The sequence below is a fragment of the Pleurodeles waltl genome, chromosome 1_2 (genome assembly GCF_031143425.1).
Source record: "Pleurodeles waltl isolate 20211129_DDA chromosome 1_2, aPleWal1.hap1.20221129, whole genome shotgun sequence".
NCBI classification, from domain to species: domain Eukaryota; kingdom Metazoa; phylum Chordata; class Amphibia; order Caudata; family Salamandridae; genus Pleurodeles; species Pleurodeles waltl.
This window is the reverse complement of record NC_090437.1, coordinates 312,715,380-312,740,422: the sequence shown is the minus strand read 5'-3', so window position 1 is coordinate 312,740,422 and position 25,043 is coordinate 312,715,380. Positions and strand designations below refer to the sequence as shown.

Sequence of the window (25,043 nt, the reverse complement as noted above, 5' to 3'; positions counted from 1 at the left end):
CTTCAGAGTTCTAAATCAGGCCATTTGTTTGCAGCGGTGGGAACTTTAGAAAGAAAGGCAGGATCTAGTCCTAAACTTACCTTTGTCTTCCAATGTACCTATGAAAGGCGGATAATTATTTTGGCTGAAGCTTGGGCTACTAAAAACAAAACTCTCATAGTCAAGAATCTGATACCAACAAAATCCAGAGGCTCAAAACGCTGACTTTGCAGAACTTGCAACACTAAACGCAAACTCCAAGGAGTGGTCAATAATCTGGAATAAAAGCGAGCAAGCGAAAAACTTCTAAGTAACTGATAGACTAAAATTTCTACCTCTTCCAGATTTTTTTCTTGGATCTTTAAAGGTTTTAATTGATGCCCATTGAGATTTCACTGTGGAAACCTAAATGTTTTTTTTTTATCAACCACCACCCACTAGAATTGCAAAATCCCATAAAGCAGATATTCTCTAACTTAAATTAACTTCCTGCCATACTATTATTGAAAGTTCTTCCTGTGTTTTAAAAAGCTTCAGCATTGATGGCTTTTGTGAATTCTGGACTGTTTGCTCTAAATATGCTACGATTCTATTCCTTTCAGCCCCCGATGTATATGATTCGGAACCTGGCAAACAGACCCCATCAATTGAAAGTGAAGTCAAGGAAGAAACCTCAGAGATTACATGGCAATGGGCATTAGTAGGGGAAACCAGAATTTTCTCGGTCAGCATGGCACTATCATAATCTCCTCCTGCAATCGATCCCTGGTCCCGTGCAACAGCCTTGGAATTAATGGAAAGGGTGGGAAAGCCTAGAGGAACTGTGGAGGCTTCTACACAAACCGAGCAGCCAGCCCGATTCACCCGCCTCTTGAAACTTAGCACAATATCCCAGAACCAGTTTGCTATTTCACGTTGCAATTGTTTTTGATAACGGTTTCTCCAGTCTCTTTCATACAGGTTTACAATCCTGAGGTAACAGACACATTCTGTGGGATGGGATCTTACTGCGCAACCAGTCAGCCTCCAGATTTACATCGCTTTTAGGGAAAGGACCTGCATGTATGCCCACTGACAAATTATCCATCCAGTTTGTCACAGGAATGTTGTCCTTGGATAGTTAAATATAAAACTGTGCCCATATTGTTTGACTTTATTATCACATCCTTCCCCTTTATAAAATCTTAAAATCGAAGGCCTTTTCCACTGCTGTTGGCTCACTCCAGTTGGAGGGCTAAAGACTTTAAACCTTTTGGCCCTGATGTTGACTTGGTCCCCAAGTGGGCTATTCACAAAGGGATTAGGCTGCATGACGTGCAATAAATGCCCATCAAACACTTTGACCAAAAGAGAACAAACTAGATGTCATCAGAATTAGAAAAACCAAAGGAGTGAATGAAACATGTAGTGAAATCGAACTTAGACTTAAAAAAAGAAAGGGCAATGAACCACATTTCAGAGACTTTCCAGAAGTGGTACAACGGGACTTCGAACTAATCTAGGGAAAGTTAACATGCTTTAACAAATATGGCACCTCACCACTCCAGAATTTGTCCTTGTTGGAACTCATGCTGGCTACCAGAATAGTGGTGTGGCGGAGGGTGTCTAACACAGCGGACACAGCAACTAATAGCAGCAGTTGTACCATTGCTGTCCATTACCATACTTGGATCGTTGTCTGTTAACTGTGTGCCACTAAAAACCAAATCCGAGCTCCTCCCTAGTACGGGCGCCTATGCTAGTATAATTCTCCAACTGTGCATTGACCAGTCACACAAGTGACATCACATAAGAGAATTTAGTGACTGACTGATATCATGGGGTGCAGGTGGCCTGCTGGTTGTTTACTGGTTTGGACTAGCCCACACTTTTTTTTAAGGAAAAGGGAACAAGTCTAGTATTTAAAGAGGGATAAATGATTTTCAGGAACTGAGAACCAACAGAAAAAATATTACTACAATTGGCTCATTGTTTTTGAGGGATAATTGAGGAGACTGAACACCTGCTGCCCTTGATCAGATGATTCTACAGTTAAGGTAAAAAGGGAGCTAGAAAGAGGAGTTATTAGCATCAGACAAAGTAGCTAAGTAGCATATATTCAGGGGTACTGCCCCGTAAACGTGATTTTGAGGTGAACACAGATGAGGAAGACATGCAGTGGACGAAAAGGCTTTTGTGAAGCAAAAATGCCACGTGTTGTCTTCGCCCCTGCCCCTTGAAGTGCCTTATTTTTTAGTTTCAGCCACAGCATCCTTAATGGCTTTGGCGACAAGTTTAAGGATCACATATGAATGTTGCTGTGTTCGTTTCCGAAGCCTTTCCGGAAATTCCAGTCCAGCCTAGTTTCGCTCACAAGCCTTGTTCACCGACCGCGCCCTGCTGGGATTACAGAGCACGAAACTCCCAGTGGTACTGGATCATTCACTGTTTGGAAGTTTGACAAATAGGTTTTTTTTCTACGTCTAAGTAAGGGTAAAATACTGAATGAAAACCTGTTGCACTGCACCTGGGGTTACGGTAGAGCTTCCCACTTTAGACCAGGGGAACCAGCTTCAAGTCTTAATGTCCTCTCAACATCTTATGACTGAGCAAATCACTTATCTTCCCGTGCCTAAAAAAATGAATATGATCTTGTGTAATGTCACTGGTGTTCATATAAAGCACTCCCATACCGTTCAGGCGATATTAAAAAAAAAAAATGCACAAAAAAAAAAAATTGCAAATAAGTGGCGAGTCTGAGTTTCATGATTCTCTCCTTCTATATCCTTCTTTTTCCTTCTTTTTCTGGTTATGTGTAAAAGAACTTTAGCGTTGCCCAGAAATGCTTCTTTGTGGTTTTTTTGTGCGCAGTTTTTCTGGAGCTTCACCGACAGTTCTGTGGCTCTGATATATTTCTCTTATGGCGAAGCACTGCTGTCTTCGAGGAGGTCTTCCACTAATGGAGATTTCAAATGGCCCCGAATCCATGCTCCTCTGTCCAGAGAGAGTTTTCTGCGTGTGCAGCAAATGATGTCAGGCTGTGTCCTCGACCAGCGGGTACATTAATTTAACATATCCGTGGCGCACGCTGCGCCTGGCAGCAGTTGCATGAACACTCGTTTACCAACACTTTCTTACACGACCCTTCATCAGTGCCTCTGGTTTCTTGCCTTCTGTTGTGCATGACAGTTTATTTAGAAATTATCCCTTTTTTCTCTGCACTGCACGACCTGTGAAGGGCATTCAGCGTGAAGGCCTGTTTGCTAAATTGAAACATTTCGTATTCCAGACCAAGTACCACATTAGGGTGCGACTACTTGTTTACGGTAGACATATAATCGGACATGAACACACATTGCTGTGATGTGGAATGGGGTTTGGGTGGAGGTGACTGAGCAATGTGTTGTCAGGACATTGTATTGGCACAGGGCTAATGTAGCTGGCTGCAGTATTGTCCTCCAGTTACAAAACTGTACCAGGAAATTTGGTCCAGTGTTGATATTGTTATGATTTTGGGGTAGAATCTGACCAGTTCTGTGGAGGTGTTTTCATCAAGTGTGTAAAGAGTAAATGGTTCCCACATAGTGTTTATTGAGTATTTTGAGAAGTAGCAGATTATTGGTATCCTACCAGAATATTGGGTTCTTAAATATCATCCTACAAAAAAGTATCCTTGCATGAAAATCGACTAACAAAATACTGATGATGAGTGGGTATGTTTAGGTTAGTATAGTACTTGTATACTTTAATCCAAAATTTCCCTTTGAAGATATACCCAAGTTCAAAGTATATAGATTGGGATTTAAGCATAGTAAATCTATACCTGCACACAGGCCTTTCCTTCACCATATTTCAGTAGTTGATATTTTGGCGACAATATGTTTTCAACAGTATTCTGACATACAACCAAATTATTTGCTTTTGGTATATGTGGGGTAAATGGAATGCCGATTAGGTAATAGTTTACTGGTAGTATGCTAACATTGGGCTGCTGTTAAGTGTTTGGAATAGTGTCTTAGATCAACTGAATTTAGTGACAGCCTCAACATTTGGCGGGTGCAGGACACCATGTGATGTTTTTTGAAACAATACCCCAAGCAATGAAGTGTGCTGTAACTTTATCCCATAAGGTCTGCCTGTTTAGAAACGTTTGTGGCAAACAAGTATCTATCAAAGTAAAAGTACAACATTTGTATTCTCAGCCACAGGCTTGTGCAAATGTGTATATGGTATTTCTATAGCTTAAACCGAGCCAAAAGGCAGTTGGGCTGTACTTGGCCAAAAGCAACCTTAAAGTTGTGGTCGGTTAATCTGTTGTGATGTAGTGTTCTTAAAGAGGTGTGTCTTCAACTGTTTCTTAAATTGGAGCAGCATTTAGGTGGTCCTGAGGGATACAGGGATGTTGTTCCAGAGCCTTGGTCATAGATAGAAAAAAAGGCCTGTTGTCAAGTGTTTTTTTTTTTTTTTTTTTTTTTTTCATTTTTAGGTCAAGCATAGCAACGCACAAGCAATGCTCTTCTTAACATGTTGTAATCTATTCTGTGGGCTTTAACCATGCCCATCCTCAGCCCATCACTTTCATTAGTTCCTGGGCCTGCCTTTCAAAAATCCCTTGATGTCCTTGGTAAATGCTTTTGCTTGTCCTGTCTTGAGGCTATTTTGTTACTGCTGTAGAGACTGGCCCTATTACATGGATCATTGCATGATCGGCCAGCTAGCTTCATGTCGGCTTCACTATTTTTTTCTTTGGCCTTGCCGCTTCACGCTTCTGGAGGTATGTTGTTTCTTCATCCTCCTTGGTATCTGGCATCTTGTTGTTTCTTTGCAATGTCTGCGGGGTCTTTTTTTTTTTTTTTTTTCTGTATTTTTATGTAGCACAAACTCAACATGAAGGTATTGGGCTCTTTATTTTTTTTTGCAGGTTTTATATAGGGCAAACGTAATGCAAAGATATTACAGTGCTTTTCATGAGCCTAGGTTACATTAAACAAAAACACATTCATTTTTGGTAGCAAGGGGAGATTCAGTGATTTGCCCAGAATCACAGGATGTTGAGGTGGTGTTGAGGCTCGAACCAGGTTCCCCAACTCCAGGGTCTGCAGCTCTTGCCGTTACCCCACATCCTCTCCCCTAGGGTTCTTTGTCTGGTGCGTGTTGGGGCAGTCTGGGAAAAACTCCATCATTTTTTATTTTTTTTTAATATAGTGTTTGGTTCTGCCATTTCATAGCGCTGCAAAGCAGGTGCCATTCTTAACAAAATTTCTATAATTTATTTGCATTTACGCTGCCTCTTCTGTTATCCTCTTTGTATACAGTCAATGTTCTTAAACGTTAGGCTGGTATTGCCAATGTAGAGGAATAATTCCTTTAAAAATTTAACACAGAATATATGGCTGCCCTCTTTTCTTTGCACCTAACTCTTTTGACCCCCTCATTCTCTGGGTTAAATGCCACGAAGGTGCCTCTTTGTGGTTTGTTTGGTGCTATAAAAGTTTAGTTAAACACACTAGAAAGGGTTGCATCTCTAGGGTATCACAGCCAGTGCTAGGAATGAGGCTAAAACACTCCCAAGATAGCAGACTTCCTTGTTTCCTCTCTCTTGCAGCAACAGGCCTGGGAGGGGTAATGTGGCACCTGGCATACACCCACTACATTATAAATCAAAACTCATAGGTAAAAGACATTGTCATTTACAACGCCAATAGCTCTAACTGTCACTCTCACAAATGTGAGACCTATTGCATTACAAATGCTTGTTACACTTCTTAGTCCGCAATGTGATGGCTGCGGGTGTCAGGAACCACCAGAGATGGTGTCTGCAAGATAAGTGTTGGTGCTGTTTGCGATGGCTTTGTACATGACCTAAACTCGCAAGCAGGGGCTGTTATAAAAACATCTTCACCTTATCAGACTTCTTAAATTAACCCCTATTGCCTTTCACCCTACGGGGTAGCGGGGCATTGACACATCTCTTTTATTATGGCAAAACTTTGCCTAAGAAGTAGCTAGTCGACTCGGTGAAAAGATTCCAGCAGGTGCAGAATGTGTCTTGGTGACTGATTTTGATCCTGGAAAACCATGACCCACTATCAGCTCACCTCGAGTTTACACTAGCTCTTTATAAAGACAAGCGATTATCTGGCTCACAGCTAAATGCATTGAAAGTTTGACCCCTAGTTACGTATGCAGAAAAAACTTAGCACATGCCCATGCACGCAACGTATGCTCAGCCAAAGGACTTCCTCTTAGAGTCTCCCCTATTCCCAACCCACCCCCTCCCCCCCCCCAATCACTAGATGCAAACGCAGAGCAGCCAATTATTGGTTATTCCGCTGAAACAGCCAACTCAGAAAAATCTACCGCTCACTTGTTGCCCCTTCCCCCACAGTTGTGAAATGTCTCACCCCTGTATTATTTAGCGCCTATTTTCTATGTTTAACTGTGCCTCGCCTGTATGGTTTAGTTTGCAGCCGTGTAATTATGCATCTAATTGAAACTATGTAACCTGCACTACACTTCCGTGACTTCAGCTGTTTATTCTTTGCCAGTTTTGCCATTCCTTGTAGAAACTATTTGCTCTCTCACCTGTTTGCTGCGCTTTTCTGCTCTTTGCCTTGGCTCCTGGAAGCAATTACTTTTTAGTGTGTGCCAGTGCTTTAAATGGGCCGGTACTGCCCGGTACTGAGTACCGGCACTTTTCTATTTTGAGCGGGAGAGTACCGGCACATCTCAAGAAAAACGTAATACTTTTAATTGGGGAGTACCGGCACTTCTCAGAAACAAGCAGGTACTCTAGCACAGAGTACCTGCACTTTATTTTTTCCATTTCAAGCACTGGTGTGTGCACATTTTAAGCAGTAAATAAACTCAGCACCTTGTGGGACTGTGCTCTTATCGTTATGCCAAATATGGATTCTTTGCTCCAGGAACATCACACTGTTGCACACACGGCTACATTTTTCATGTAATCCATGTGCATCCTTTGGTGTTTTTTTTTTTAGTTCCTGGAAAGATTAACAGCGTCACTAAGCAGAATCCATCGTTCACGTGATAGCAAAGCAGTCAATTTATGAGCACTCCTCCTTTCCTGCATCAACGACCTTTACTTTATCAGTCACCTCAGCCAACAAGTTCGCTACAAGATGCATTTGTGTCTGAAGGCCTGTTCTTTTGATGACCTATCGAGCATGTTGCTCTTTTTTATTTTTATATATTTAGGTACTCTGTGAAAATGCCCCCCCCCCCCCCCCCCCCCCGAAGGAGCTAAAATATATTTTTAAACTTGGGTCGAGCGAAATGAAAAAACTGAGACCCCCTGTGAAGACTTGCATCTTTGAAAGAGAGAGCAGAAAGTATCCCAGACAACCGTTCTGCTTTGGAAGTACCTCTCTCGTGTCCACACACCAGCTGCCACATACATGGTGGCATTTAGGCACTGGAAGTTCGTCCCTTTTCCATAATGCCACTACTACAGTCAGGGTAACCAATCCGCATATCACTTGCAACAAGTCCAGACTGCCCTCAGACCTTTGATTGGTAGTGGGGTTGGGCCAGTTGTATCCCCGTGAACTGTGTACATTTATCTTTAAGATGCTCCACTGCCTCACAGTAACAATTAATCGACATTGTAGCAGGGCCAGATAGTGAGGACTGCATTATCTTTGTATTGGCATCATGTACATTTTTCCACATATCAGAAGGTACTTTATAGCAGCATCATAATTACCATAGAGCTGCTTCTGTAGAATCATGCTGTGGACAGGCTTCTTTCTCTAAACATGTTGGTGAGCGACCTAGTGTAGTACAAAGGGTCATTCAGATCAATAGTCATTCTTATTCTGTAGTTTTAATAATGGTATCACTAGAGAACGAAGTACTCTTTGGTTAGGGAGGAATGGAGAAATAGACTGGTTCTACAGTTCTGCTCTTGTCAGTCATGGAAGGATTACCTTCACCGGCCAAGGGAAAATTGCTTAGATCACCCTCAGAAGAAAGGAAAGTACTGTGGTTTGTTCCAGGTTTTTCTCTCTTATTTTCTGCATTTGCAATGATAGGATTGCCTTGGATAATTCTTGGGGTTCTTCACTCTCTAGCACTCTATGATTGCGTTTACCTAACCTTACGTCTGACTTGTTTGCAGAATATGTTAGCTGTAATGTTTTGTGCCCATGTTTGAAGGCTCCCCCACCAGCCTATAAACACAGACCTTAAGTTACAATCTGTCCCTTGGATTGTAGCAAATGGAATTCGATGTCGGGCTCTCCCCGGCGGCTGAGACTGCAGCAGTCATTCGCTTGGTACACTGCTAATAGATTGTTCGTTCCAGAGATCAGTTCTACTGGGTTCGCCTGATATCACGCTGGTTATTGGCATGGGGCAGCTGTCCTTCTTGATGCTGCATCTTGTGTTCAGTTCGGTTTCCTTAAAGATGCTGTTCCATGCTCTCTTTCATCAACTGCTCCAATATCTGCTTTCGTTATGCTTTTCTGCAGAGAAGGCTGCGTGTAGTAACAGATGATAGGATGGGACTTCTTCTTGTTTGTTGGTATAGTGATCACAACTAAATTACCTGACTTCTGTCCTGCACTTATTGGCCTTTAGCCTGGTCAATAGCAGTAGGGAGGTTGTGGTGCCTTGCCAGATTCAGTGGTGGTGATAACTGGGGTCAGCGTTACTCGGAATGACCCAGCACGTTAGGAAACTGGTTTATGTGTTTTCTTTCAGCCACGCACATCCTGCAAGAACAAACAAGTTTACTTAATTTTACCGATTGATAATCGAGGAGACACAGTCAAGCCGGTGCAGCTGAAACTCAGTCTTGCAGAGAATATTTTTATGTGCTGAGATGTCTTATAATCTTCCACTGCACGGATAATTAAGTTAGCATGTTTTAAAAATACAGGCATCAAACAGGAATAGACCAACAGAAGAAATGAAACATCCAGGGTCTTCAAAGTGGATTTGGGGAAACAGGAACGTTTTGATAATGTAGCAACAATGACAGATGAATCAGATCATAAGGAACATGTCATATTTCTAAGCTGGTATATCTGGAAATTGAATCTCCTGCCTTCACAGAGAATCAATAAACGTCTGATGGAAGCCATGGCTGTAGAACGGAGGAAGGTATATGTGGTACATGCGATCGGACCGGAGAGGAGAAAATTAGCATCACTTACTGAAATGTGCCAGGTTGGACGACAAGCCCAGAAGAGAAACCGAGAAACCTTGGATGGGACTTGAACCAAGATGAGAGTGGAATATTGAAAGGGTTCAGGTGTGTGCCAGGGTTCAAACAAAGGACAGTCTGATGAAGAAGTGGAATTCGTAGTTAATGATCATCATCTAGGCAACCTTACCTGCTTTAACTGTTCCCATGTAGTTGCAGTCAAGCACCAAGGTTATATAACTTTGGACAGATGGCCAAACTTTCTTCTAGCAATGTTTATGCATTTGCTTTGTTGGCAGTGCTGAGTGCTAAATTTATCACACATTGTAATTGAATTGTTTCATCACTGGCCTCATTTTCATTTCTTTGGCCAGTTTTTATAGTGTGTTCAACATTTAAAATGTACCCTAGCTGTCAGGTTCCCACCTCTTTAATGCATGGAAATGTCAGAACTCTCCTAATTTATTTGGGCTGTGTGCCCATAGCAAACACTTTGCAGCAGTAGTTCAGATGTTAATGTTGAGACTGCTAACTGCACACACAGCTGCCCTTTCGTGGTCTTGTTTTCCATAGCTCACTTTCCTTTTGGTTATTTGAGGTTTAAAATGATGATTGTAGCTGTAGACCTACCTGCTTCTTTGTGGTGCCCTCATCAGTCTGAGGCTAAACAATGTTCTGTAAGCGTATAGGGGCCAGGATTCGAAGCTCTGTACACCTTAGTAACGACCCGTCCTTACCACGAAGAAAGAGCTCAAACCATAGCACACGAGAAAAAGGAAAAAGCCAATTCCTGATCACATGTAATGTTTGTGGAAAAAATAAAATGGTTTTGGGCATAACTTACTTGAGCTTTTTGTGGGAAACTCATTGCAACTAAAATAAGTGTTACGTGGAAAGAGTTTCCATTCCGAATATTACCATTTGAATGATTGCATTTTTTGGGGTGTTTCCTTTTTTGTCTCACTCCCTGTTGACGGCAACCCTGGTTTTATCATTGAAAGACCACACACTTGCCTGAGGACAGGATAAATCTTTGTATCCCTTCAGCGCATTCCTCCTGTGAGCTCACTCAGGCCTTGTCTTGGAATATCCTGGAATACAAGAAACTATTAAAACAAGCCTTCAGATATCCCAGAGATACATGTTCCACGTGCTACTCAGAAATCTGTAAATCTGGGGGTCCTAGCCACCTGGGTTTTTTCTGGTATCTACTAATTCAAGTTCCACTCTTTCTTCATTTGTTTTGAAACTTGATACTGTCTAGTGCTTTCTCCAAGATGACAATTACTTTTCCAGGAGATTGTAACTCAGTTGTCCTCACAACCTCCTGGGGCCACCACCAGATTTGGGGGCTACCACAGTCCAATGTGTTGTGCAGATATTGAATGAAACTCTCAGTTTAATGTACAAAAGGGCTAGCGGAATGGCAGTTGTAGAAGATGACATTGTTTTTCTCATGGAGTTTATGTTGATGCTGTGACTTCTTTTACAGTGACGCATATTTCTTAGAAAATATGAGAGCTTAAGTTGGCACATACATGGTACCACAATATGCCAAGGAATGGCTAACCAGCAAGAACACTTCCTGAACTAGCAGCCATAAAATGACAATGTTTACACGTTTTACACAAATAGTTTAGTTTTTGACCACTAGGGAACAGTCAATCGAAATACGTAATCTGGGTATTCACAAGTTCCACCCTAGAACAGCTTGATAATGTGGAACTCTTTTTTTTACGCACATACATTTTTTTGCAAATTTCTGCCGTACACAAGCTTTCATCCAAACAACTTGAATATTAGAGCAGGAAGTATGTCACCACAGTGTCTGCTGAGATTAACGGAGTAACAGATTGCCCGAGAACGTAGCCTTTCTACGAGATGGCATTCCTCGGATTGAGTGAGAATTTGAGTGTGTACTGCAAATAAAAAGAGGGACTCGTAGAACACAGAGATACCGAAGCAGGAGTACATGGTTAAAGATGTTCAACCACATATCAGCCACGATGAAACAAACCGTGCTGGTTTGATGCAAATCTCCATTGCAGCAGGAACAATTGTTTGCAGGCTGTAACACATACTTTTATTGGGAATATGTGCAAAGTCGATCAACGATTGCACACGATAATATGGGAGGTCAATATGCTGGGTAGACAAAAATTCGAGTATTAATTGAATCTGTCCGATCATTTAGGATCTGGAACCCGCCATCAGTTACATGGCACTGATCATACTTAGTATTCACCAAAGGACCTTAATAGATGACATTTTTTAAAGAAGCATAATGATTTCACTCATGCTTCCTTGAGTTATTGAAAGTAACAAACATCGAGTGCCAGGGGGCTAAATCTTGACATTAGAATGAAGTGCAGTGCTTCAAATTCTGCATCATTATTATATTTAATTGTGAGCAGTCGTGCATGATTTACAGTACTTTGTGTTAGTCTGCTAGCATCTAAATGTTCAAAATTACTAGACTTTTAGAGCATGTGGCCAAATTGCAATGAAACAGTCAGGATTGCCATTTGGGAACCTTTAATCTCGTAGCACTGAAAATGTTGGTTACACAATGCAAGTACTGATTGAAAGGCCCTGTTTTTTTGATAACCTTGCACACCCTACCATTAGCTGCCCTCTCTGACTGCAGGTTTTAAATACCAGGACTCGAAAAATCATAAAAATGTTAGAGACCTGCAGGTCGAATAGCTCGAATAATCTACTCGACCTAACTGTAACGTACTTGACCCGGAAATGGGTCTCAAATTGTGTGATCCTAGGCAAATATTGAACTTTACAGTCACCTTTCTCTTCATTCTCCCATATGAGTGCACCTTCAAATATTTGGGTTCAGCATTTCTGTTGTAAAAAAATCCTCTTTTGTTTGATTAAATACAAAAAAAGTTTGCTCCATGTATAATAAATCTAGCCCACATATAGGCGACACATGATCCATGTATGACTTGCCTTTTAGTTTACTAATATCTTTGCCATCAGGGCAGGAGTGTTTCTCAGTTTGTCTAAACACTCACTTTTAATAAATATATTACTAAAGCATGATGTGGTAGCGCACTGTCATTTACAGACAGTAACTTTCCAAGAAATGTCCAAAAACGTTTCCACTAACTTGCAGCTTTACTGCTAAAACTATGTAGTGCATTAACAATAATCTATGAAAATTGGGTTTCAGAAAACATTTATCATTTGCACATCACCAAGTAGTGTTCTGACTTTTTCATCCTATTACATTTTTTTTTCATCACACAGAAGTACAAAAAATGGTCTTTCACAGCTACTGAAATATATTTTTAAATGTTTGTAAAGTTGCCTTAGTTGTATAAATGTTGTGTGTTAGGAAAAACCTGATAACAAAAGCATTTCATTTCACATAGGTCAGACAGTTCACCTTACAAAATCCTGGAACTCTGCAATCACAAGAAAAAGTATTTGCATTGCAAGAAGACAAACTGACTTTTGACCTCTGTCTGAACAAAGAGCAAATGTGACAAGAATAAGATTTATAGGCATCTTTATTGCTAACTCAGTTTCTGACTGATCAGAACACCTCTTGTTTATCTACTCACCAGGAGTGGAATCTAAAAATAGCTTGACCTCATAAAGAGTGGTTGAGTAGATTTATTCAAGCCCTGCAAAAATGCAAAGGTCCTTTGCAGTTACCAGGGCTTTGTGTCATAAATTCCTTTAAGACTGCCTACTTCAGCACTTCAGATAATATAGAACTTAATTTTACTCATATTGAATGCTGTTGGTTCTTCTTAAGCATTTCCCATCTGGAGAGGGTCATGTGAGGTATCAAAGGCTGATGTACTGTTCTCAGCTTGAAGAGCAAGTCAGATGTGTGTTAGAGTTGGACTGTAATATCCCTGTATGGCAAATCATCCAAAGTATTGTGATGACAGAATAAAACAAATACATTTTTAACTTGGCAGTCAAACCACAAAACCAGTAAAAAATAGTTCTCCCCAGCTTCTGGTCCAGCATGCATATCCTCCCAGACACCATTTTCTAAAACATTTGTTTTGGTGCCGAGAAGGGAGGAGGGGCGGCTCCTCCCTTAAGGCGGAGGAGCGTCGCCCCCGCCAGCAGCAGAAGCTGCAAAACTTTCACATCAAATCACAACAAGGGGATAATAAACTATGTTTATTATCCCCTCTGTGAAAGGGGCGGAGCATCTGGGGTGAGGAGCTGTGAGGGGGAGTGCTCAACACTCCCCCTCACTGCGCATGTATGCTTGGCTGGGCGTCTCGGGCTGGCCAAACACACATGCGCGGTAGGCTCTCTCTAGCCCTGGGAGTGACCAGCCTGGGTGCTCACAAACAATCCTGATGCTGTTTTGAACAGCGTCAGGATTGGACGCAGTGCAGGATGGGAGCCTGTGCCTGCGTGCAGCCAGCAGGGAAGAGGAGTGTGGCGCCAGACCATGCTGAAAAGGAACGTGTCTTTTAAAAAAAAAAATTAATTACATTTTATTAAATTTTAGGTCGTTGCCCCCACCCCCTCCTCTCGCACTGCACCCACCTTTCTCCTTTTGAGCGCAGCATCTGCCCTCTCTGTAGGCTCCTTTTGTGGGGGGGGAGATGGAGGGGGGAGGGCGGCTGCAGGTGAGGAGACCACTGGGAAGCAACATTCAGCTTGGCACTTAAATTTAAAGACGTGTTAGTGTGTGAGCAGTGGTTCTCTGAGGTTTTGGTCAGTGCCACGTTCCTCTCATCTGCACTGTATTTTGTCGTTAACATGTAGAGGCCTTGAGGCATGTTATAAGCTTAATTAATGTGTATTTACTTACCAAAGAGAATTCTCAATATTCTCATCTCAGCAAATGTTCTTCCTCAACATAGCAGTCTGCCCTGGATTGTATTTTGACCTGAACAAATCCTTACCTTGTAAGCATGATGCCTGAAGCTTGCAGTCTTTGTAATGTGTCCTTTAAGGTTTAGCATGGTTAAATGTGGTGTGTGAAATATGATAGTTAATCATCCCACTGAGTTTTGTATAATGCAGGATATATCTTCTACTTTGCCCAATGGGCAGATGGTATAGCACTCAAAGTGTGCAGTATAATCAAATTATGTTTCTGTTATGTTTTTTGTAGACGTCTCCACCTCAACAAAAAGGCTTCGGACAAACAGCCTTATAGCAAGCTACCTGGAGTGTCGCTTCTGAAACCGCTGAAAGGTGTTGACCCTAACCTTATCAACAATTTGGAAACATTCTTTGAGCTGGAATACCCAAATGTAGGTGACGCAATTTTTAAAATGTTTCCCGATACTGTGTACCCTTGGTGGTGTTTCTCAAAAGTGTGTGTAGGCAACATTATTAGCAAGAGCAGAGCCTTAGGAGTGGCTTTGCGTTTCACTGTATGACGCTGGAGCTGTTTTAGTTGAGCAGTAGGTCAAACACTTTGTTCTTACTTACTCATAACGTGACTATGGGACCTGCAACCATTCTTACTGTATCCTTGGGCAAATGAAGTAGACTTGGAGACAATTGCCTTTTAGAAAGAATGAAGCCCTCATTCTCTTCTGTAGTTTGGACATCAGGATTTTTTATAATGAAGCTCAGCATTTTATCTGTTGGCATAACCTTAACAAAAAAAATATTCTCAATTAAATTCCCAGTAATGAAACATATGCAAAAATGCTAATATACAACCCAGTAATAACAAGTTTGAAAAACTTTTGGTTGTACACGTCAATCCCACAAGTAATAGAGAACAATTAATCCACATTATTTATAAGCTCATTAGACACATAACTACTGTATATGTGTGTATATATATATATATGTTGGTGTGTGTGTGTGTATATATATATATATATATATATATATATATATATATATATATATATATATATACACACAGTTGTATCAATTGAGAATATAACATGTACACTTTTTTCCTCGATAGCCCCCGTAACGCAACACAGGTTGAGCTACTGTTTGAAGCTTAAAGTGGCTTCTGCATTTCTTCTTTTGGTCCATCCCTCAACAAAATTCGCTGGCCAACAACATATTTATTGTGGACATGTCTGGAGATGAGAAATGTTGACTTTCGGATACCATCACAATTAAAAACAAGTTTAAGGTTGATTCTCCTCAATACATCATACAGAATTCAGGATGGCATTTTGGTGAACTGTTGCATTGGAGACGCCATGTAGGTACTAGTACCTTGGAAAATAATCCTGAACCAGCAATTCATCAGTCTCATCTCAGGGGGTATCTTTTGATGGATTTACAATTCTGGGCACCAGTTGTGCTTGCCAGCATGGTTTTAACACCGTTCTCACATAGAAAACCCCTGACAACAGTCTCTGAGGTTCATGCTGACACATGCCACGTTTAGCCCAAATCCAAGTCCTTTAGTTGTGCTACATATACAGTTGGGAGTCTGTCTTAAGCTTTAGTATAAACCTGCTGTCATCATACATATTAGGCCTGCTTGCATGCTGTTAATTTATGTCATGGGCCTTAGAAAAATGGCTCTGTTAGAACACTGATCAGCACCGTTTTCACCATTGTCTGCAAATGCACTAATGTCTATAAAGTGTACTCTGTGTTCGCATTTTACCTTTTTTCTGCATGCGATCTTGCTGCTTTTTTGATAGATACATGGTACCAATCACTGTGATTAACCGTAAACCTCAAACCAACACATCTTAAAATGGGGAGCTTATTTACATAATTGTCTATTCTGGCAAAGACTATGGGCCTCATTCCGACCTTGGTGATCTAATGACCGCCAGGGTCACGGTGGCGGTTGGACCGCTGCCAATGCTGCGGCCCGAGCACTGTATTACGTCCGCTGCGGTAGTGCTGCGGTCGGACCGCCTGCACCGCCAGGTTTCGTCTTCACAATAGCCCTAGCAGTTCTGGGGGTCCTAATCCGCCTGGACAGTGCAGCAAGCAGTCCTGCCCCTGGGATTATGACTTAGTTCTCTGGCATTGATTTCATGGCAGTGCTATGAAAAGGCTGGCAGAGAACGAGTGCAGAGGCCCCGGGGTACCCCGCACTGCCCATGTACTTTGGCATGGGCAGTGCAGGAGCCCCCCCTGGCCAGCACCGTCGCAGTGTTCACTGTCTTTGCAGACAGTGAACATTGCGAGGGTGCTGGTGCACCCTGCGCACTACAGCATTGCTGCCGGCTCGATTACGATCTGGACACAATGCTGGCTGTTTCCCGCTGGGCCAGCGGGCAAAAACTGAGGTTTCCGCCAACTGACCCAGCGGGAAACTCGTAATGGGCACTGCGGCGAGGCAGCCACAATCGTTACCACAAAAATCAATAATGTGGTAACCCATTCGCAAATGGGAGGGGGCCCTCAAAGGTGAATGGTCATAAAAATGTTTAAGAACAGGCATTGATCGAGGGACCTCTGCATACTCTTAAAAAATGAAAGAAAAACTTTTATTTTTTGTTTTTGTCACACATCCTGTTTTCCTTTAAGAAAAGCGGGCTGCATTTAAAAAATAAACGTTGCTTTATGTAAAACCAAACAGTCATATGGTGGTCTGTTGCACCCAGCAGGCCATCATCCCTGTGTTTTTTTAGCGATTCCCACTAGATCGCAAATTGCAATCTACCTAATGAATATTAATGATGAACTTCAATTGCAACCACTGGGAATCGCAAACGATGTAAAACACACAGTTTCTTAGTAGCGAATCACAATGATTTGCTATGAGGAAATCACAAACCCAAAACTACGTACATCTGGCACTTAGTTACTAGTTGTATTTATTATCAAATGTCCCTACATTAACACAACCCTGAGTAGGAAAGACTGGTTCAATTATATTTCTTCCTGGAGTTGCTTTAGAGAGGACTGCAGCATTATGAATCACTTGAATCCTGGTTGAGAGAGCCAGATTCTTTGGAGGTAGAACTAGAAATTGTCTAGAAGCCATTGCCAGCCACGCACATCATAACAATCAGTTCACATTTTTTATGTTATTGAGCCCCTGGCAGGTCTTCAATCCCTCTTTCCTGTGCTGCTGCTGCAGCAGCATTAAAAATAAAAATTGGCAATGCAGTTCTACGAGTATTTCTTCATTTTTTTCAACAGCTCAGCTAGTTCTTTGGGCATTTATCAGGGTTTACGTTTGTAATCTTTGTAGAGCTTTAAATCCTCGCACTGCAACACAGTCCTTTTTTTTTTTTTTTTTTTTTTTTTTTAAACATGGGGTCTCAAATTTTGCCATGTCATTAATGTATGTGTAACAGACTTTACGTCCTCCTACTCCACATTAGCGTCTCTAACTCTCTTATTGAATTCCACAAGATGGTAAAGACCTGGTGTTTCAGTTAACCAACCTACTTTAGGCAAAGCTCAACACACGCACCTACTCAGCGCCAGGATACGCTTTACAAATGCACATAACTCATGATAGACTTGTATAATGTTTGATATAATTTGATTTGGATATCTTGTACTACAAGGGCCTCATCACACATTGTTAGGCCTGTTTTTAACCATTGTCACGTGTTGGCTCATCGAAATATAGAAATTTGGCACCGAGAGGTAATTTACCAGGAACACAGTGTGGATAAATATTGGATTTGGAATTCAAAACCCCGTACTATGAAATCCTAATGGAGGTACACGTGTTTTACAAAAACCTGAATAATAATAATAAAAAAAAAACACGGTCATCTTACTCCACAGCTAGCAAGGTTGCCACCAGAGCTCGTCGGTGAAGGGCTGTGTTTTTCTTTCCTGTTTGGCAGCAGTGTTGCTGGCTTTGTGTTTGTTGCACTTCCAGCCTCAGTCTCTTAGCCACAGTGAGCGTTAACTGACCTAACCTCGGCAACAGAGACACAGGTGTGTAATCAAAGTTCAGAGCGTTGCTCTGGCCCCTCGCTCGGCGCACTGGAAGGTCGGCGAAAGCTACATTGGCTTTCCTTCTGTTTGTGAGCCTTCGAAATACCGACATCCAGTCAGGTTGCTTTAGTTCCTTTAAGTGAACTTGTTGGCTACGTTGCAAACGCTGACAGCGTGTAAAGGTTATAAATTACCGCTGGAAAATGAATTGTCGAGGCATGTGTCTTTTTAAGTAGTGTTAAACCTTTGCCCTGAAGTTAGTGGCCTATAGCGCGATGTGTGCCCAAGCTAAGAGTTGTCAGCTGAGCTGATGACTTGCTGCAGTTAATACCGGAAACGTTTTGTAATTTGTTTCGAAATTATGAAATACAGTTGCGCTTACCCAGACAATTAATATCCGTGCTGAAAGCTGAAGGTTCGCGCTCATTTTTTATATCCATAGTGACAATATCCAAGAGGCCTACTGTGGGATACCTGCCTGCGAGCCAAGTTAGGGGCCAACTCAAATACCTGAACAGCAGCAGCGCCCTTTCAGTAGGTGATTAAAGCTGTTTGTGTGGTGTAGGCCCCACGAGCATGAGCTGCACAGTTCAGCCTATTTGTGGCTGACTGCGTGAGCCGCCAGAGGGGCCGGAGTTAGGTGCCACGGCTTAAAGCTGCAACCCTCTTGGCACCCCGGCCACTGTACCGTTCCTAGCTGCTGTCAGTAAATGGGTGCAGTAGCTAGGGTGGTCTCTAATGCGATGACGGCAGAGGATAACTTGTGCGGCTTCAGTTAGAAGGGCTGTAATGTCATTTAAAGCTTTCTGTTGCTCCATGTTTAGGTCAGGTGTGACAGGGCAGCAACCTATTAACGTATTGCTACTAGTTCTTAAAAATCTACACAAAGTGGGCTTTGGTTCCACGTAGAGAGAGGCGTTACTCGCGCGCCTCATAATATTTGCTATATCTTGTATCATCCCATCTTCCACAAGGTGCGTCCTATGGAATGCATGAAAGACGATTTTGCAGCTGAAAAGTGCACTCAACAACATACCGTTAGTGACATTCATATCTTTTTCTCTTACGGACATTCTGTTTAGAAGGCAGTATTTGTTGCTGCGTTTTCGCCAGTATTGGCAAAGCGAGTAGGACAGTATTTAATGTGATAAACGCTTGTGCATGCTGTGTGTGCAAAAATCATTTGTGAACGCCTTTGCTTATGAACATAGGCACATTAAAGCCAGACATGCCTCTTTGCCAATGCATGTTTTCATTGGAGCTTGCCGCCTTCACAAATTCATATTTTGTTTGGATAAGGGTATCATTATTGACAGTAAACTATTACATGCAAGTATTTTAAGTTGTGTTGTTATCTGGCAGTCTGTACCCCGCTGGGCATTCCTGCCGCTGGACTTAATAAGTACACTCTTTTATGGCGCACTCCCCCAGTGCAGAGTGCCGAGGGTCACATGTGCAGTCACTGCTGGCAGGGGAGCACGTTTTCAGTCATGACACGGTTTGAAGTACTTCAAAGTGTGGCTGGTCATCGGCTCACTCCCTTTTAAGAAGTCTTTATTGTCCACTAATTATCAAACACATTATTTAAATATATACAGTTAGATTGGAATGTAGATATCAGTACTGTACTGACAAACCCTTTGTGGCCAGCCCGTACATTGCAGGAGAACCTGCTTCATGCCAAGATGGCTCGAGGCAGTTCACACTGTATGACTACCGGCCTTAGAATAGCTGGACCAAAACAGGTATATGTTGCTTAACATTTATGTAGAAATTCAAAGATAAGTCAGACATGTTTATTCATCATGTTTGCCATTAAGTGTCTTGTTGTCTGCCTCTTTTGGAGTATAACCTTCAAAAATACGTACACAATGCATTATCTATTACCTATCTGATGCCACGTGTGTTTTAAAAACACTGATCTCTTAACAGTGCCTGGATTCGATTTAAACTGGTTTCAAACTACTTTGATCCTCCCTTGGTGTAAAGCTGCCAGCTGGGAGCCTCCGGTAATGTACTCCTGCAGCAGTTCAGATTCTCCACTTTCTGTTTCAGCTCTTCCGTGGATTTGATTTGATTTCGTTGACTGATGTTACCTTTTGTCTGATGGCTTCATCTCCCGCATTGTCGCGCTGTTAGCTGGGTGAGATCACGTTTTTCTGGGGTGTTTCCACCTGCATATGTATCGTTCGCCATGTTTGGTGCATCTCTTTTCACCTCTTGGCGCTACTGTGAAGGTGTTAGGTCACTGCTCTGAAAACCACTTGAAAAGTTCAAATGTTCAGCTCTGTCTGTGACAACCCCAACTTACATTAAGGAGGATTGTGTATTTTGTTAATGACTAATTGCAGTGCATTACACCTGTCTGTGAACATATTGATGGTTACAGTAACATCAGTTGGGTCCCGTTAGCTGGATGCTTTGCTGGCCACTTCCTCTTTAGGACTGGTTTGGCAGTGCATCTATTTGCAAGGCCTGTTCTTACCAATGCATTACAATCTACTTACGGTTGGGGTTTTGCTACCCCCAGAGGAGTCTTTTTCTCTCGCCTCATGCTAGTGTTTTTTTTTTTTTGTTTTTTTTTGCAGTAACATTCTATCTGCTATTAAGCAATAGCATTACAAAGCATGATAAACTACTTTACATCTCAAACGTGCATGAATCACATTACTCATTACATTGTTTATTGTATAGATGTGTTGCTCACAGAACATAATAGGTTTTTGCTTTCTGCACTGCAGACTTCAAAATGCTAGCCAAACCTAATGGCTTTGCCATTACTTGATACTTTTGGCATCTACATGCACTGCTTTTATGTTGCTCAGATGAAGAAACAGCTGACCCCGCATTTTGAAACATGGCATACTTCATGCAGCACATTGATTTTCTCTGGTTACAGTTATTGAACAAATTAATTTATTATCAGTTTCCGCACTTATGGGTCTTTCATACAAAGCTGTTGGGGGATGGAGGGTGTATAGCACGTGCCTTGTGCTTTAAAATGCTACGCGATAAAAGATTCCATGTTTGAAGGTGTAAAAATCTTCCAATAACTGCATAGTGTTTTGTGCAAAAAAGGTGTTTAGAGACGAAACATGGAGGAGCTGGTAAAAGTGGACTGGAAAGAAAAAAGCAGCATGATTAAAGCACGTAATGCTGTGAGTGACTCCGAGGTTGTCCCCTAGGAAGGCGCCTTTCATTACATAAAAGATCTGCATGCTGTGCCATGTACTATTGAGTGCCCAGTGTGCATATCATCACATTGCAACTGTGCTTTCTTTTATCATTAAGACTGGTTAGGGACAAGACCTACATTTGTTTTGTCACATGCTTTAAGGCTTTTGGAGTTCTGTAGCTGGTTCTTTCACAGATTCATCTGAAATCTTTAGGGAATACTAGAGTTGATTGAATTAGTGGCATTCACTGAGTAGCATGGGATACCTTCTGTTCTCTGTAGCCTCACCATGCTGCAGTTTCATTCGCCTACCAGGAGCAAGTAACCCTTAAAGTAAGGAGATGAGATGCTCGACCTTGCTCTGCTCCTATCTACAGCTAAGCGTTGTCCCTGGTGCACCTGTCGATAAAAAGTGATAAATCCCTGGAGCCTTAAGACTTGGCGTTTTGGAAGTTCAAAGGAGCAAGGATTGAGAAGCCAATTTGCTCATATTTAGCTGTGTGTCCCGAGCTGATCTGAGGATCCAGCTCTTGCAGAAAAATATATGTATATTTTAATTTAAATTAATTTAATTTGGTGATCATTGTTTTAATGAAACATCCAGTAAATATAGCCAGGGCCACTGTGTTTTGCGGCGGCGGAGGGCTGAATTGTGTGGGAGGGGTTGGCTGAAGTAGGCAGTAAGAAAAGGCAAACTGCTCAGCATAATGTGCAGTCTGTCAGAATATTATTTTGCTATTTTGTCATTTTATCACAAGCACTTACTATTTAAACACCCACATGAAGCAACATGCAACTGAAAATTGAAACGTAAAACTTTAAGGGATGGTCCAGAACAATGCACAGTGCTTTTTTAGTAGTTTATCTGTTGGAGCTAGAAATAATATTTGTTTGTTGAAATGTGCAAATTATGCACCAGGAAATGGTTTATGTTATAATTGCAGTAAATTGATAATGGTGTGGAAACTCTGCAGAATTCCAGTAGCCCTGAATATAATTCATACGAAGACAGCTGCCTTGTTCAAGGTGAGCCAAAGCCTACTTGGCCAGGGAGAGAGTGGGCATCTCAAGTCAGGCACTCCGAGCCCCAACTGCTTCGACAGGGGTAGTACGGGCCCTTTGAGTGTGCAGCACCACGTTTTCGTAGTATTATCTTGTTCCAAAATGCCCTGGCCCTCGCTTGGGTCCGCGGAGTTTAGAACTTGGGCCGTAACTGCCACGTTTTGGGGTTAAAGTACTGCATTTTCCATATCGTCGTTGCTTAAAACATTTATAAAGTTATACATTTTACACATGGCTTGCACTAAAGTGTACACGCCACCGATAACTTAATGGGAAATAACTTGTGAAGCTGGCAAATGCTGTACATTTTATTGCTGTTGGGCTTTGGCACCTGATAATGACTCAAGCTGTAGCTCAAAGGTGTATTCGGTGCCGGAAACACATTTCTCCTAACCACGTGGTGGAAATAAGTTTCTTTCCTGGTCAGTACGTTTTCACGACCTGACTATCCGAAAGCTATATAAGCTATAACCTTTAAAAAAGGTCCGTTCTGACCAGCGGTAGCACACAAAGCTGGGAGTTCCAGTGTCCCCCATGCTGCTGCAACTTCATACATCTCAATTCACATCACGTGTGTTAGGACCAACACAAATATTGGCACACAGAATGATTCAATCATTCCAGTGGTTAATTTTCAGGTGTTTTCGTGGCCTGTCGAGGCCTTGCTTGTTTTCTGGCAGGGCCATTTTAAGGATTTCCAGGGCCCTGGGCCAAACGTATTTTGGGTGTCCCGGCCAGAACAGCTCTGACTTTATGATCCCGTTTCAGCTCTTTCATGCCCTTTTTGGCTATGCGCCCTCGTCCAAATTCTAAGTATATGTACATCCAATACTCATGGACAGTGTTGTGGATTTTAATATTGTAACACAGCAGCAGCTCACTAGCATTACTGCAAATATTCTCAGTGACACCCTCCCATTTCTCATATGTGAGGTCCTTTTTTTCATTTAAAAGATGGATGTTGCATTAAACTCAAACTGAATATTTCTCTGCAAAATGCCAGTAAGAGACTCCCACACCTCACCCACATTAAATATAAATTAAAGGAAAAATGTATTTAAAACGATCGTTTAATAATTATTCAAGGTCACCAGGACAAGACTGTGCAGAACAGAGCTGGCTCTTCCTTATATTTGTGAATCGTGTAGTTCTGCATTTTGCAATTAATCTTGTACTTCCCAATGGCATTCAGCAAAATAGCCTTTCTTACATGGAAATTCTTCTCTGCTGTAACACTGCCAGAACCCAGGGCACCGTAGTTGCAAATCATCGAACATAATGTAGATACTCACCCTTAAGACACCCTTACTTACTAGCAGGTGTTTTTCCAGTCTTAGAAACCCTTGCTCTCTTTCTCGCCTCTAATAAAATTATGACCCTTGTTTAATATTTCTGTGTGTAGTAAGCTTAAATGGAGACAGTCCAGGGTTGTAAGTACTTGATCCTGGGATCCGACATACTGGCAGATGCAGCAGAAATTGCTAAATAGATACCTAATGCAAAACCAGCAGAACCACATTTTTAAAAATATCATTATGGATTTCAGCCAGAAAGGCAATTAGCTCAGCAGACAATGCATTACGCGATTCCACACGGGTGTTGATTTTTACTCTTCTGAATGACCAAAAAACACACCGTTTTAAAAGACAGAGGTTCTATGAACTAAAATCACAACGTTTAAACGGTCTTGTTGCCATCGTTCAGAAACACAGTTCTTCATAAGCAAGTAGAGCAGCACCTGCAGATCTGAGGTGTCTTCTAGTTTGAGAGATTAGCGGCCCAAGATTTCAGTTCAAATTCCACTACTCTAGGACCAGAGTCTTATCCATACCACTTTTTCAGAATCCATACAGGGCTAAGCAAGTGTCTTCCAATTTACACTTTTTGTATATAAATTGATCCATTGCTTTGTTCTGTATGTACTAGACCAGAACTCTTAGGTGCGAGATTACAATGGGTGGATCAAAAGATTCCCAAAATGTTTAAAACACCCTGAAATTATCAGGGTCAACACTTCATTTAATTAGTAAATGCTATAATATTCGCATAATAGACCATAGGCTTGATAGTAAAGAATCACAGACCATTATCTTAACCAGAGGTTTCCTTCCCAGTCCAAACAGTTTTCATGCACCTTTTCTTCCTTTAATGCATCTGTATTTGAAACTAATGTTTAAAAGTTTGTTTTTGTTTCTGTTGTGGAGAGTTTTACATTCTTTCTTTAATACTTAGACAAACTGAAAATAACCTGTCAGCAAAACATTGAAGGAAACCTTGCATTCCATCTCCTCAGTAAAATATCTAGCGTGCTTTAAACCATTTAGAGCAGTGGTCTCCAAACGTTTCAATGCCGCACCCCCTAAGTTGAAAAATAAAAATCATTGTGCCCCAACTCGGAAAGATGGCAATGTTTAAATATGTCGAGACCTATTTAAACTTTGCAGTTAAGTACTGTTATCTTTTTAAACATGCAATAACATGCTTCTACTTAAAACAAAGGCCTGTTATCTGTATAATACTGCTTTTGGCCAGAGTCTGGCGCCTCCCCCGAGATCACTTGAGGCCCCCTAGGGGGGCCCGCTCCCCAGTTTGAAGACCTCTGATTTAGAGAAATACTGGTAATTCTTTGTGATCATATTCTGTACAAACCCACCATAAGACAAGGATTCTTGAACCAAGTTTGGTCCCTGGCTAAAGTGGCATGGTCGACAAAAAACAGTGAACTTGATTGCAACCCAAGCAGTTGCCACTGGCTAAGACTTTTACAAGCATTCCAGACATCATCTTTGTGCCTTCCTCAGCGTGACGTACTAAGTCGACTAGGTATTCCCAGATGAG

General features: G+C 41.7%; 1 protein-coding gene across 1 annotated transcript in view; it reads left to right on the top strand.

The window, feature by feature from the left end:
* Window positions 1-25,043, top strand: part of UGCG (UDP-glucose ceramide glucosyltransferase) — a 116,838-nt gene that overhangs the window by 6,313 nt on the left and 85,482 nt on the right. The window contains exon 2 of the mRNA XM_069238731.1: window positions 14,238-14,379. Coding sequence (XP_069094832.1) covers window positions 14,238-14,379 — 142 coding nt within the window. The remainder of the gene's footprint in view (window positions 1-14,237; window positions 14,380-25,043) is intronic.